The sequence below is a fragment of the Stegodyphus dumicola genome, chromosome 9 (assembly GCF_044657685.1).
Source record: "Stegodyphus dumicola isolate Sdum_Otavi_A_Nest chromosome 9, ASM4465768v1".
Taxonomy (NCBI): domain Eukaryota; kingdom Metazoa; phylum Arthropoda; class Arachnida; order Araneae; family Eresidae; genus Stegodyphus; species Stegodyphus dumicola.
Genome location: NC_140776.1, coordinates 27,769,758 through 27,783,893, shown reverse-complemented (window position 1 = coordinate 27,783,893; position 14,136 = coordinate 27,769,758). Strand labels below are relative to the sequence as shown.

The 14,136-nt window shown below is 32.6% G+C and overlaps 1 protein-coding gene across 1 annotated transcript; it reads right to left on the bottom strand.

The window, feature by feature from the left end:
- Nucleotides 1-7,120: 7,120 nt before the first annotated feature.
- Nucleotides 7,121-13,545, bottom strand: LOC146995320 (uncharacterized). The gene has a single exon (XM_085823303.1). It carries the CDS (start codon nt 13,319-13,321, stop codon nt 11,729-11,731), a length of 1,593 nt encoding a protein of 530 aa, XP_085679429.1. The 5' UTR covers nt 13,322-13,545; the 3' UTR covers nt 7,121-11,728.
- Between the last annotated feature and the right edge of the window lie 591 nt (nt 13,546-14,136).

Here is a 14,136-nt window from a genome sequence, read left to right as displayed (position 1 = left end):
TGGAATACAAAAGATCCCAAGTGTGAAAAATGTGAATGAAAAGAGTACCAGCTACACAAAATTCTTTGCTGAACCTAGATGTATACAGACATTTTATGATGAAAAAAATGATTTTTAAAACATTCTGATAGAAAAATATGAAACTCTTTGATGAGATCTAATGAAAATATCAACAGAATCAACTTGAAGATGTTTACAAGTTTTTGCAAAACAGTATGAAAATATTAATTAAAATGTAACTGAAATAATAATACAGTAATTTTATTATAATTCAATAAATGCACAAAATTGTGAGATAATTACTTCAAAGTACATCATATTTAGAACTACAGTATACAAAAGTTTGGAATACAAAAGATCCCAAGTGTGAAAAATGTGAATGAAAAGAGTACCAGCTACACAAAATTCTTTGCTGAACCTAGATGTATACAGACATTTTATGATGAAAAAATGACTTTTAAAACATTCTGATAGAAAAATATGAAACTCTTTGATGAGATCTAATGAAAATATCAACAGAATCAACTTGAAGATGTTTACAAGTTTTTGCAAAACAGTAGGTTTTTTATGAAAAAATAAATAATATTTCTTAATTTCTTGTAGAGTTTTAATCCATAAAAATAAAAGTCAAATATTATTGTCCTAGCAGTTCGTACATGTGGTATATAAATATTGTTAAGAATTAGTTCGATTTTCTATTCCTTTTCATTCATTTTAATGAATTCCATTCCTTTTCATTCAATTTATATGTTTTGCTAATAACCGAAATATGAAATATACTGTGACCCAAAATGTTGTTCTATGCCGTTTAATTACTTTTTCTTATTGTTATTTATTTCACTTAGAGTGCAAGTAGATGCGTAGCAATACAATAACAACAGTATTCAAATTATAATAATTTAATTCAATATAAGACAAAGAGTAATATCATATGTAAATTTTCTGTCAAACATTGTGAATTATATGTAATAGGGAATGTTTACAAACTAAGAACAATATCTGTGAATTTAAAAATGTTCTGCCTAAAAAACACTCAAGATGTATAGTTTTCCTATATCCTTAGTGCATACCATATAACAGCGATAGCAAATTGTTACCGATAACTGCTGTGCTTGTTTACGATATTATTTACCTATTCTAATTGCCAAGCAGTGATAAATCAAAGAGTAGGGCAACCACCGTTAGAACTATATTAACCCTGCTCGTATGCCATTGGTCAGCAAAGATAATGTAACGATGACGTTGGTACACTTCCGGTGACGACGTACAACACACTTCCGGGTTCCGATTTGCGGAATTGTAGCTCGTTCTTGGAAATTTCAGCATAAGCAATTGAATTCAACAGTTGCTGAACTGTGGCCACCAGTAAGAGTTTGTAAAAAATCAATTTTCTGGCATGTTATTTTTTTTACATTTCTAAAATAAGTACTGTAATAAATTACTACATTATTAAATACTATAATAAATACAAAAACATACTAAATTCCTTCTATATGTATATATTTGTAGGCAACAATTATTATTGGTCATAATAACTACAACTACTTCTACTAGATAATAACTACTACTTTCACTTCACCTTTAGTTTCAGTTTAGTTTTCTAAGGTTGTCATGCCTGAAATCAGTAAAGAGTTAGTGAGGGCTGCAAAGAATAATAAAGATGTTATATATGGAAAATATTGATTCTTGCTTTTTGATTTTTGCTATTTAAATTATTATAAAAAGAACTTAGCAAGCAACCACATACTTGGTGACCTCGGAATTATTGATAAAGATGTCAGAAAGTGAAGAATCCCTGATTAAAGATTAAAGAAGAAATAGCACAGGTAAGTGTTAAAATACCCCCCTTTTGGGCTGAAAACCCAGAGATATGGTTTTATCAAGTAAAAGCACAGTTTTCTATTTGTGGAATAACTGCCGAGGAAACTAAATTCAACTACTTAGTTTCGCAATAGGAAGCTAAATTTGTTGAAAGTTTACGGGATATTATAAGTGACAATAGCAAAACCAAATATACTGCTGCTAAAGAACATCTCTTGAACACTTTTAAAGAAAGTGAAAATAAATGTTTACAGAGACTGCTAACAGGCATAGACTTGGGAGACAGTAAACCTAGTCAACTTTTACAAAAAATGCGAAATCTTGCTACCGATGGCATTTCGGATAAAGTTCTTAAAACACTATTTCTGCAGAAAATGCCAGATATTGTGCGCAATATTTTAATTGTTAGTGATGAAGATATCGAAAAACTAGCTCTGATGGCGGATCGTATCATCGAAATGCAACCCAAACAAGAACTATACTGTGCCAGCAGTATTGTTTCTCCAGGAACAGATGCTATAGCTGAATTACCACAACAAATTGCAGCTTTGGATAATAAATTTGAAAAACTAACTGTCACAAGAAATTCTCGTTCTCGCTCAAGAAATGGCAGTCGATCATCTAATAATCGAAGTAAGTCTCAGAGCCGTTATAACCCTAATGGCAAGTACTGTTATTTCCACTTTCGTTTTCGAGAAAAGTGTTTTCCTGATAGATGCAAACCCCCCTGTGCATGGAAAAACAACTCCCCGGAAAACGAAAATCAGCAGTAGAATTAGCGGCAGACTCTGCTGCTGTAAATAAAGAAAATTGCCGTAAATTCCGCTTATTTATCACGAACAAAAAAACAGGTTTACATTTTCTGGTTGACAGTGGAGCAGAGGTAAGCCTTATTCCTCGTACTTCTAAACACAAATTTATTAGTGACTATAAATTATATGCTGCAAATAATACAGAAATCGATACTTTTGGTACAGAAGTTTTAATTCTTGATCTTGGTTTACGCTGAGAATTTCAATTCCCATTTATTGTAGCAAAAATTAGTAAACCCATATTAGGTGCAGATTTTTTAAATAAGTTCAATTTATTGATTGATATAAAGCATAAAAGGCTAATTGATGGTGTGATGAACCTTGCAGTTTATGGTGATATCGCACCCATCTCTATTAATGAAACTGTAAATACAACAGGCAGCTTATGTAAGTATTCTGATTTATTTGCTATGTATCCTAGTATAACAAAACCAAATTTTCTTATTTCTACTGTAAAGCATAATGTGAAACATCATATTATAACTAAAGGACAACCTGTAAATTGTAAAGCAAGACCATTAGACTCTAAACGGTTGGAAATAGCTAAAAGGGAATTCAAATATATGCTGGACAATTACATCATTAGTCCGTCCAGTTCAGAATGGGCAAGTCCCCTACACATAGTGACAAAGAAAGACGGTTCTTTCCGCCCATGTGGGGATTACGGGAGACTGAATGATTTAACTGTATCTGATCGTTATCCCATTCCTCGAATTTAAGATTTTCAACATATTTTAACTCATAAAACTATATTTTCTAAAATTGATCTCTTTAAAACGTATTTTCACATTCCAGTAGCAGATGAAGATAAAGAAAAAACTGCCATCATCACACCTTTTGGTCTTTACCAATTCAATGTCATGAGTTTTGGTCTCAAAAATGCCCCCGCGACCTTTCAGAGGTTCTTGAATGAAGTTTTTTATGGCCTAGATTTTGTGTTTCCATATTTGGATGATGTGTTGATTGCCTCTTCTTGCGAGGAAGAACATCGTTTACATCTTAAAACAGTTTTCCAGCGTTTAGATAAATAGGGTCTCCGAATTAATATTAGCAAATCAGTTTTGGGAGTACCTGTAATAAGACTTTTTGGGCTATCAAATATCTGCTGAAGGTTCAAAACCTCTACCTCAAAAAATTAAAGCTATCACAGAATATCCGTTGCCAGAAACTATACACCAACTTCGTTCTTTCTTAGGACAGATCAATTTCTATCATAATTACATTAAAAATGCCGCAGAAACTCAAGCTCCTCTTCATGAACTTTTGAAAGGATCTACAAAAAAAGATCGACGTAAAATACTATGGACCAATGAAACCAGAAAGTTTTGAAAAATGTAAACAAGATATTGCTCAAGTAGCGTTGATGGCATACCCCAATTCGGATTACCCTCTGGCACTTCTCACAGATGCATCCGATTTGGCTATTGGGTCAGTTATTCAACAAAAAGAACCAAATGGATGGAAAACCTATTGCATTTTTTTTTCAAAAAAGCTTAATGATGCGCAGAAAAATTATAGCGCTTATGATTGCGAGCTTTTGGGTATATATTTATCCTTTAAACATTTACTTGAAGGCCGCGATTTTACTATTTATACGGATCATAAGCCCTTAACGTTTGCTTTTAAGCAGAATCATAACAAAGCATCTCCCAGACAACTCGGACAGTTACAATATATCTCACAATTCTCTACTAACCTACGCCATATAAGTGGTCAAAACAATGTGGTTGCAGACAGCCTATCTAGAATTGAGGACATCGATTCACCTGTTGTTGATTTTGACCTGATAGCAGATGCAGAAATTAATGATGATGAACTGCAACAGTTGAAATTACATTCCAAATCATTGCCTATTAAACAGCACCAATTACCATCAGGAAAACTCTTATATTGCGATACCTCTACTTCTAATATCAAACCATTCATACCTAAAACTTTTCAGATGAAAATATTTAATGCAATTTATGGTGTAGCTCACCCTGGAATCCGAAGTACTGTAAAAGAGATTACTAAAAGATTCATTTGGCCGGATATAAAAAAAGATGTTAAACAGTGGGCTCAAACTTGTATCAATTGTCAGAAAAATAAAGTAACTAAACATACAAAATCAGAATATTCTCAATATCAAGCACCAGACGAAAGATTTAGTGTTGTGCACATTGATTTAATTGGGCCTTATTCACCTTCTAATGGATACACTTATTGTTTGACGTGTATTGATCGGTTTACCTCTTGGATAGAAGTGGTACCGTTATCAAATATCACAGCAGAAAATATAGCAAAAGCCTTTTATGAACATTGGATAACACGATTTGATGTACCTTCTTGTGTTATTACTGACAGAGGAACTCCATTCATTTTGGAACTGTTTCGAAATTTGGCTTCGCTATGTGGAGTAAAAGTAAATCATACAACTTCTTAGCATCCTCAGAGTAATGGGAAAATTGAGCGTCTACACCGTACTTTAAAAACAGCTATTAGATGTCATAATTCTCTTCATTGGACAGAAACATTACCAACAGTTCTTATGGGTTTGCAAGCTGCTCTACATGAGGACTGTAAGTATACAATAGCTGAAATGGTTTATGGCAAAACTATTAAATTACCTGGCGAATTCTTTGAAGAATCAAACATGCCAATATCTAATGATCATTTTGTAAGCAATCTTCGAAATCATATGGCCCTCTTAAAGCCCTATCAATCCAAATCCAAATGTAAACAAAAGATTTGTACACATGCTCGCATGTGTTTCTGCGGGTTGACAGAGTAAAAAAACCTTTGGAGCCTCCATATGAAGGACTCTTTTTGGTACTGCAAAGAACCCCGAAATATTTTCTTCTATCAATTAAAAATAAACATTCTCTGTGGATAGGTTAAAACCAGCTTATGTGTTACAACCTAATGAACTTTTGTCTCCAACTTCAAAGAGTGATCATACATCTGTGCCAAGTAAGCAAACATCTATGCCAAGTAAGCAAACATCAGTGCCAAGTCAGCAACTAGAACAACCTAAAAAATTAACACAATGTGGAAGACAAGTAAAACTTCCAGTTCGTTTCAATGACGTTATTGCCTCTTCTTGAACTTATAACTTTTTCATATTAATTTAAAATTTAATTATGTTTTTCTTTGTGTACATAATTTCAATTTATATATTTGTATCAGCGTAAAAAAAATAATGTCATGTAAATATTGAATGAATTCTTGTTTAACATAGTCAGTTTCTTTTATTTGCAAGCTTATAACATTTGGAAACAAATCATATTTTCTTAGGCCCAAATTGCGCCAATCCATTTTTTCTCACAAAGGCCATTACAGAAAACAAATATCAGTTTCTGACTATAATCGTTGCATAATTTATCTACTTGGATATCTTCTTCCTTTTAAAATTAATTACTATCTTTTAATTTCATTAACAATGTGATTAATTCTTAAAATAGATGATTTATGGTCATTAGATGGCAGAATAAATAAGTTGAAAGCTATAAATTTTCCAAATACAGTCAAAAGTCGTTAATACGGACACCCATAATCCGGAATGATCTATAATCCGGACCTCAAAGCTAAAAACTTTCTGCGCATGCGCCTTTTTGGCACATGCGCACAGGCGTTTTACGCGTGCGTGTAAGACCTTGACTACTGCGCATATGCGTGTGCAGAATACGTTTTCGCCTGCGCATTTAATGTATAACGGACGGTGTAAGCTAAAATTATCTATTTCAGTTAATGATTGCGTTGTTCCTTAATCTTCGAACTGGATCCCGGTTATTATTTTTTGCAGACTGTAAGAGCAATTTTATAAAAGTAAACTTAAACTTTCGATTATGTCAAATAGAATTTCCGATGCTGGAACTTCCAAAGGATCTACAAAACGAAAGTATGTTTCGATGTCCAACAAACAAAAAGTGGAATTGCTGCAAAAAATGGATAAAGACATGAAGAATGTGACAGAGAGGTTAGTGAAAACAAAAAAATTTTGATTGACAAGTTAGTCGGTATTCTCGGCACAGCAATTAACGGGACTCGAACAGCGGAACTTTGTAACTGAACAAGAAATTATGTCTGTTTTTAGAATTAAAGAGAAAGTATTATCACATAAAATGAAGCAACTTAAACAACTTACATTGAAAGAAATGTTTAATAAAGTAAACAAATAAATATTAAGCTTTTTTTTTTTTTTTTTTTTGTAAATTTTGATACCCTTTAGATCATAATTGTTCTTTATTTCATAAATTACAGTTTCATATTTTTAATTTTAGAATTTCTGCATGCCATCTTACGAGATTTAAACTGATGATCTATAAATCCGGAATCGCCAAAGTCCCGACGAGTCCGGATTAACGACTTTTGACTGTAGCTACTTGTTAAAGTGATGACTGCATAAGCTTTTGGCGACATTTAAAATCTGCTTGTTTCAGAAATACCATTTTCCAATATGCATAAATCTAACTAAAACTGTCGCAGAATTTATATAAAATACTAAAATGGAATAATAACCTCAGTTTCTTTATTTCTACCGTCCGCTTGTTTCAATGCAATAAAAACAGCATTAAAAAAAATCACTATTAATCAGCATCTAAATAATTACTTTATAGCAAATGTTACAACATCCAAACAATTCTTGGTACGACTCTGATAAACGCCCTAATTTCACCAAATGTGGCGATATGTGTTTTGCACTGGTTTTTAGCGCGATTGCTTTTTGTATGGCAACCATGTCGACGTTGAAAAGTCTTTTGGTGGAAGAAGTTTAAATTGCTAGTTGGTTTGTGTCGCGTGTGTTTTTGAAATGGGCTTTATGTTGCGATGAAAGACGTGGTGGGAAGGTTTCAGCCGCGTATTTTAGATTGTGTGCAGAGTAAATTTAGTATGAAAAGGTATGATGTTGGAGTTGTTAACGAGTCTTTTGTTCACGGATGTATTTATGGGGATCGTAGTGTATTTTTGGAATTTCTGTGGGAGTCGGGACTTTTAAAACGGAGTTTGACGTGTCCGAAATGCGGAGCTGATATGAGAACTCGGACGAAAAAAGGTGTTTCTGATAGACTTGTGTAAAATTGTTGCTAATAAAGTATGTGGGTGTCAGCGGAGTTTAATGTTTGGATCTTGGTTTTCGTGTAGCAAGTTAACGTTAAAGGAAGTTTTTACTGTTACTTTCGAAATTTTGAATCGTAGGAAGGCATGTGATATAGCAAAATCGTGGAAGTTTTCTTCACAGACGTTGTGTGACTAGCGAAATTTTATTAACAAATGTACCGTAATTTCGCACGTATAGTCCGCATGCAAGATTTTATATAAAAAAAATTTCCAAAATCGTCAGATGGTCCGCGGACTATACGTCCGAAATTACGTTTTTTTAATACGGTAATATTCCCATGCTTTTTAAACACATCCTTTGTTTGCGCCAATTTCTCACCGCTTTCTCGTCCACTTCAAAATAACGGGATAAAATCCTAGTATACGGTGCAGCCTTGGCGCGACTTTGAAAATTATCGCCAACACCAAAAATGATCCAAAGAACGTCTATATATATACTATGCACTATATACTATGTGTGTATATACATAGTATATATACTATATATGTAGTATATACTATGTTAAACTATATATTTTTTTAAATGACCCATTAACTACTCATCGTATATGTCCCGTTTTTACTGCTCATCATAAAGTAGCCAAATCCCGTGTGCACCGAATACTAGGATTAAACCAATAACGGCACTATGCTATTTCCATCTTTTTCCCGGCGATGTTTTATCAACGTTATCGAAGATGAAAGACAAAATACTGTGCAACGTGCTATACTCGTCATAAGTGGTAATGAAATGTGACCTTCAACCCCACTCACTCGGTGTTGCCAAACCACCGAGTAAACGAATCGCGCTTTTTTTTTGTACTCCAGGTACTTGCTACTATGGCTCTTAAAAACCGAGCTGACGCATCAATTACTTTTCCCCCTCCCAGCAGTTGCGCTAAAGCAGTGCGAAGGATACTGGGATACAAGACTCTGGTTGCGCTAAGTGAGTGTTCATACAAGACTTTCTTTGGCTCATATCCCGGCATCGCTTGATGCGCCAGCCTGGATTTTAGGAGCTCTACTTGCTACTACTCATTCGTTCTGCACTATGCTCTATGGTTTACTATCGATACGATACATACGAATGTTTTCTTGGAATCTCGCGTTTTTTTTATATTTGATCATCGGCAGTTCACGACAGCGTGTTTTTTAAATTTCAAGGATTTTAACCGTGAACAACCAGCGTATTATCCGCACTGGTGGATAGTCCGCAGCTTCAAAAATTCGCATTTTAAACACAGATAGTCCACGGACTATACGCGCGAAATTACGGTATTTTGGACTTCGTATGCTCTGTATCTGAGATGATAGGGGGAAAGATATTTCTGCTTTTAAAAGAAGCTTTCATTATGGTAAGTGCATTTTATTTTATTGTTTTTATTTTGTAGAATGTTATATTCATTGTTTTTTGTATGAATTTCCTTTTTTATTGTTGTTTTTTGAATTGTCTGAAATTTATTTTAGTTTATTTTCTTGATTTGTTTTTAGTGTAGATTGTGCAATTCGTAGATGTTTTTTAAAGTTGAAACAGGACACTGTGTACATGGTATTCTTTGAAATTTATTGTTGTTATGTTAATTTATTAAAGCGAGGTGTGCGTAGTTCGTAGATTCGTTCGTTGCCTACAGTGTGCCATTCGTAGATGTTTTTTTAAGTTAAGACATGTCGCTGTGTACATGGATTCTTGTCAGATATTTTTGGTTAGAAACTTTACGTTTTTGCTATCTAAATTTTTTGTTTTTGTTTCGGATTTTTAGCTTAAATCGTGTGTTCAAAACGTAGTTTTTGCATGTGCGAAAACCGTGTTTTGGGAGACATTTTAGGCTTAAAGTTCGAAATGTAGACAAAAAAATTTAGATAGTAATATGGTAGCGTGAAATTTCTCGCCAAAAGACTTGAGGGCGCATATCAGAGTAGTTCCCAATTCTTCTATAACTAAAATGCATCGTTTTTTACTTAATACAACAATGATTTTAAAGTGCTTATAAAAATTATGAATTATATTTATAAATTACTATAATTTATGATCATCAATTATAATTATAAATTATAATAATAAATAATTGTAATTATAATTATAAATTATAATTACAGTTATTTATTATAAATTACATTAACTAGACATGATAAAAATGAAAAAAGGTATAAATTATTAAAACATATGTCCAATGCTCAGTTATTCTATACCACAATATTTAAAATCCATAATCTTTTGTTAATTACAATAACGATTTCAAAATGTTTATAAAAATTATCAATTATAAATCATATGAATTATCCACTAAATAGGAAAAGAGTGTAAATTATTAAGAACTACGTATATTGCTCAGTAACTTAATGTAGTGATAATTTACAGAACTCACTGAATTTTAACAATAGCACTTATACGAAATGGTTATGTATCAGGGCTCCATGAATTATTTTTATTATTACTCATGATATGGCAACTTATACAACCTCACATGGATGATAAATGCTCTGCCAATATAGCATAATATGACAGATGAAAACATATAATACATAATATGACACATATAAACATATGACAGATATAACACCAAGATGTTTTTAGATTTAATCAAGCATATTATTTATTTTGTGTCCTTTAAAAGTCCTGCATTTAAATTTTATACACTTTGCAATTAACCAAAACTATTTTTTAATCAAAATGATTTTATATTTAATTAACAGCTTTTCTTTTTGGCTTAATCCTAGTATCCGGTGCACACGGGATTTGACTACTTTTGGCGACTTTATGATGAGCAGTGAAAACGGGACATATATGATGAGTAGTTAACGGGTCATTCAAAGAAAATATATATTTAAACATAGTATATACTATGTATATAGTATACATACTATGTGTGTATAGTATATATATAGACGTTCTTTGGGTCATTTTTGGTGTTGGCGATAATTTTCAAAGTCGCGCCAAGGCTGCACCGTATACTAGGATTTTACCTTTTTTTTTGGTACAGTGTGCTTTAAAGGATTATATTTATTTTTAATCAATTTATTCCTTTGTATAAAAATAATGGAAGTAAACAAAATCTCAATCGTGATCATAAAGCCAGAGACGCTTGTTTCTCTGACCTTCAGAATAGGTTTATAAAGAATGGGGTCAAAGGCTAATGGAATCTTTGTTAGAAAGTAGAAAATATGTCATTCAAAATCTTCATAGCTATTTCTGCATTAATGGATAGGGAGAGAGGAAATTATTGTGAAACTGGAAAAGTATTTCGGGCTGTTAGGGTATTTCAAGGATACAGTGTTTAGCGAAGGCTTTGGATTTCAAAGTATTAAACAGGATAAAAATAAAATTAATAATTGATGTTAACAGTTAGAAATTAATTAATAATGTACTACTTAGTAATGTACTATTTATGAGGGTAAAACAAATTTCATGTAAATGCTAACAGATTAAATTTTAGTTCACCTTTTATACAAAGATCTATAAACATCTTCAGTGGATTAATATGACATCAAATGAAGAGTACAATCTACCACTTTTAATTACTTACTTTTGAAATGGTGACACAAAAATTTGTTGTTTTAATCACTCCTCTTCCTGTAATCTTAATCGTACGTTTGAATATGAAAGCTAATACATTTTTTTAATTTTATGAAGTTATAATGATTCAATTATTATGAAAATAATGAAATTTGGAGAACTATACTGCAAATGCTTCCATTTTATCTCACGAAGCACAGTAAAGATCCGTTAATAAAAGTGATGACTAATTTTTGGCTGTGCTGCATGGCACTTGTAGCATATATTGCAAAATGACTTGTAAAATTGGAAGTAATTTACATTTAATGAAATTAAAAATTTAATAGGTTATTAATTAATGGCATTGTTTCCATTTATATATTTTTTATTATTTGTACTTACTTTCATTTTTAGAAAGTGTTATAGTGGCATCATCTAAAAATAACTAACTAACTAAAAGCAGTAGTTCATGTATTATAACATTACCAAACAAAATTTAAATAATAATAATGTTGGAATCAAATCACTATAGCAAATGCGAGAAAAAAAAATCAGCAGGAGAGATCTTCAAGTATGCGATTACACAAAAAAAATCGAAATGACCCAGACGGCATATTGGCCTAAGAGGCACATTTCTATATGCACTAGAACTATGAAATCTCGCAACTGAATGAATATTTTCTTCTTCACGCTTCCATTCACCATACTCACTTGCACAATCATCTAAAACTTTGAAAGATTTCTGCTGCAGATCAATTTTTCTCCTCAACATTTCAGAACGACGTAAAACATGCTTTTCAAGTTCCTGTTTGAACCTGATCATAACATCTCTTGAGTATATACATTCTTGAACAAAGAATTTCAACAAATCACTTTTATCTCTGTAGATCAAATCTTCACAAATACATTTTCCTTTATCACTGAAGATAAAGTTCTCTTTCTCTTTAATAGTGGCATCCTTTAAAATCAATTTTATATTGTCTCTGTCACCTAAATAAAGCAAGCATGACAATATGTTCTCACACTCCTCTTGGTCATTTATTTCCATATTTATGACATATTCTTTATAAACATCTGGACTTTGCTTCCAGAACTCGCCCAAGCACTTTTGGTAGTTCCAGTCCAAGTACTCATATTCTGTCAGAGGAATAATAACTCGCAATAATCTATTATATTCTGTCAAAGGAAGATTACCCCACAGAAAATCCAGTTCTTCAATAAAATGTTGCCACGGTAAATCCAAAAAACACCTTGCTATTCCATACGATGACATTGTATACGTTTTTATTCGCTGTTCATCGCTCATTTCTGAAAGCAGAAAGTATACAACTTCACTCTTATACCGATGAGAAAGACTGGTCCACTTGAACCAATCTAAAAAACAACGCCTCAATGCTATGCATTGCACACAGTATATCAAAGATGTACCTTTTTCTCGAGACGTTAGTTTACGTAAAAAATATTCAGTTGCCACTTTATTACCCTCTAAAGCAGCATTTTCAAACATACGCTGATAAATGCTATGGCAAGAAACAAACATCTCCTTAGTAAGCCAATTTTCCTCCCCATACATAGCATATGTCCAAAATACTACTAATTTATGTTGTTTAACATTTTCAGGCCCTCTTTTACTATAAAAGTATTTTCTGCGACTTTTATGCATTTGGTGCCATAATGTAAAAATATCATTCTCTAAGCAATAAATACAGGCTAGCTTATAGCGTGTTGTATAATATAAACTACCATCTCTTACTAGTGTTTCTGCTGTTTTCTTTTGGTCTAATCTTCCTTTTGATGTCAAACAAATCTTATATACGCTTTTCTTTAACCTATGAGACAAAATTTTCGCATGATTTTCTTTCCATATCAACACTTCCCAGAAAACTGATTTCAAAATCTTCAATACTTTCTTTTCCAATGATTCAGGTAGTAAGAGTTTACGTATCTTTCTTACCGCTTCATCTTCCAGCGCTTGAAACTCTTTTTCTCTTTCTGTATCATCTGAGGATTGAAAATGGAATTTTGCAGCTAAGGCTTTAAAATCGTTTTTATTCCATAACATAATAGCTGAACTGAGCGCAGATAAATCTCTTAGCAGTGGCACCACAGTACATTTCATTGCTTATTTCCGAAAATTCTTTTCCTACGAAAAGTACAGTAATCGAAGATCCCTGGTGGTTCTTAAGCATGCCTACAGCACAAAGCCTACAGTCGCTACAGTCTAAAAGTCTTAGTCGCCGCTTTTTCGGATGGCCAAAGAGTCTCCTTTTCCCATCGATAGAAAGACTTGTGTTTCAACGATAGGGGAATGGCCGGTTTATCGATTACGAGTTTCAAAGTCCGTCTCGGAAGTGTCTACCCGTACGACGTCGGACGGCTAGCTCAAACATGGTAAAAATGCTAAACGTACGACTGGTTGCGCAGAGACCATCTGCGCATGAACATGCCTCCAATGTGCCATGCGAATCGAGCGCCATTTTGTTCTCGAACGTGGTGGGATGTTGTAGTGGTGAGTATACAAGTGTAATTTGTTCCAAATTTTAAGTTGAAATTCAAATAATTAAAAATTCTAATGCTTTTTCCACGTAAATGAATAGTATTTTTTAAATTTAATTGTCTTTTTGATTAATTTTAATCATTATTTTTTTTCTTGCACAGACCGCAATTGTAGGCATAATTCGTTTTCTGCTGAATGTATAGGTAAGAATTATTTTTGATTTTGTAAATATTTAATTAACTTTGAATACAAAATTATTTATGAATTGTATATAGTTTATTGGTTTGTGTGTGCAGTTAAAAGGAAGAAAAAAAATTCGTGTCGTTTATGTACTTATTCACCCATTTTTCTTTAAATACTGCGAAATGTAATATATTCTTGTATTTCTGTGTTCTTTTGAACAAATATACTCATTTTTTCATGTTCTCTTTGATATC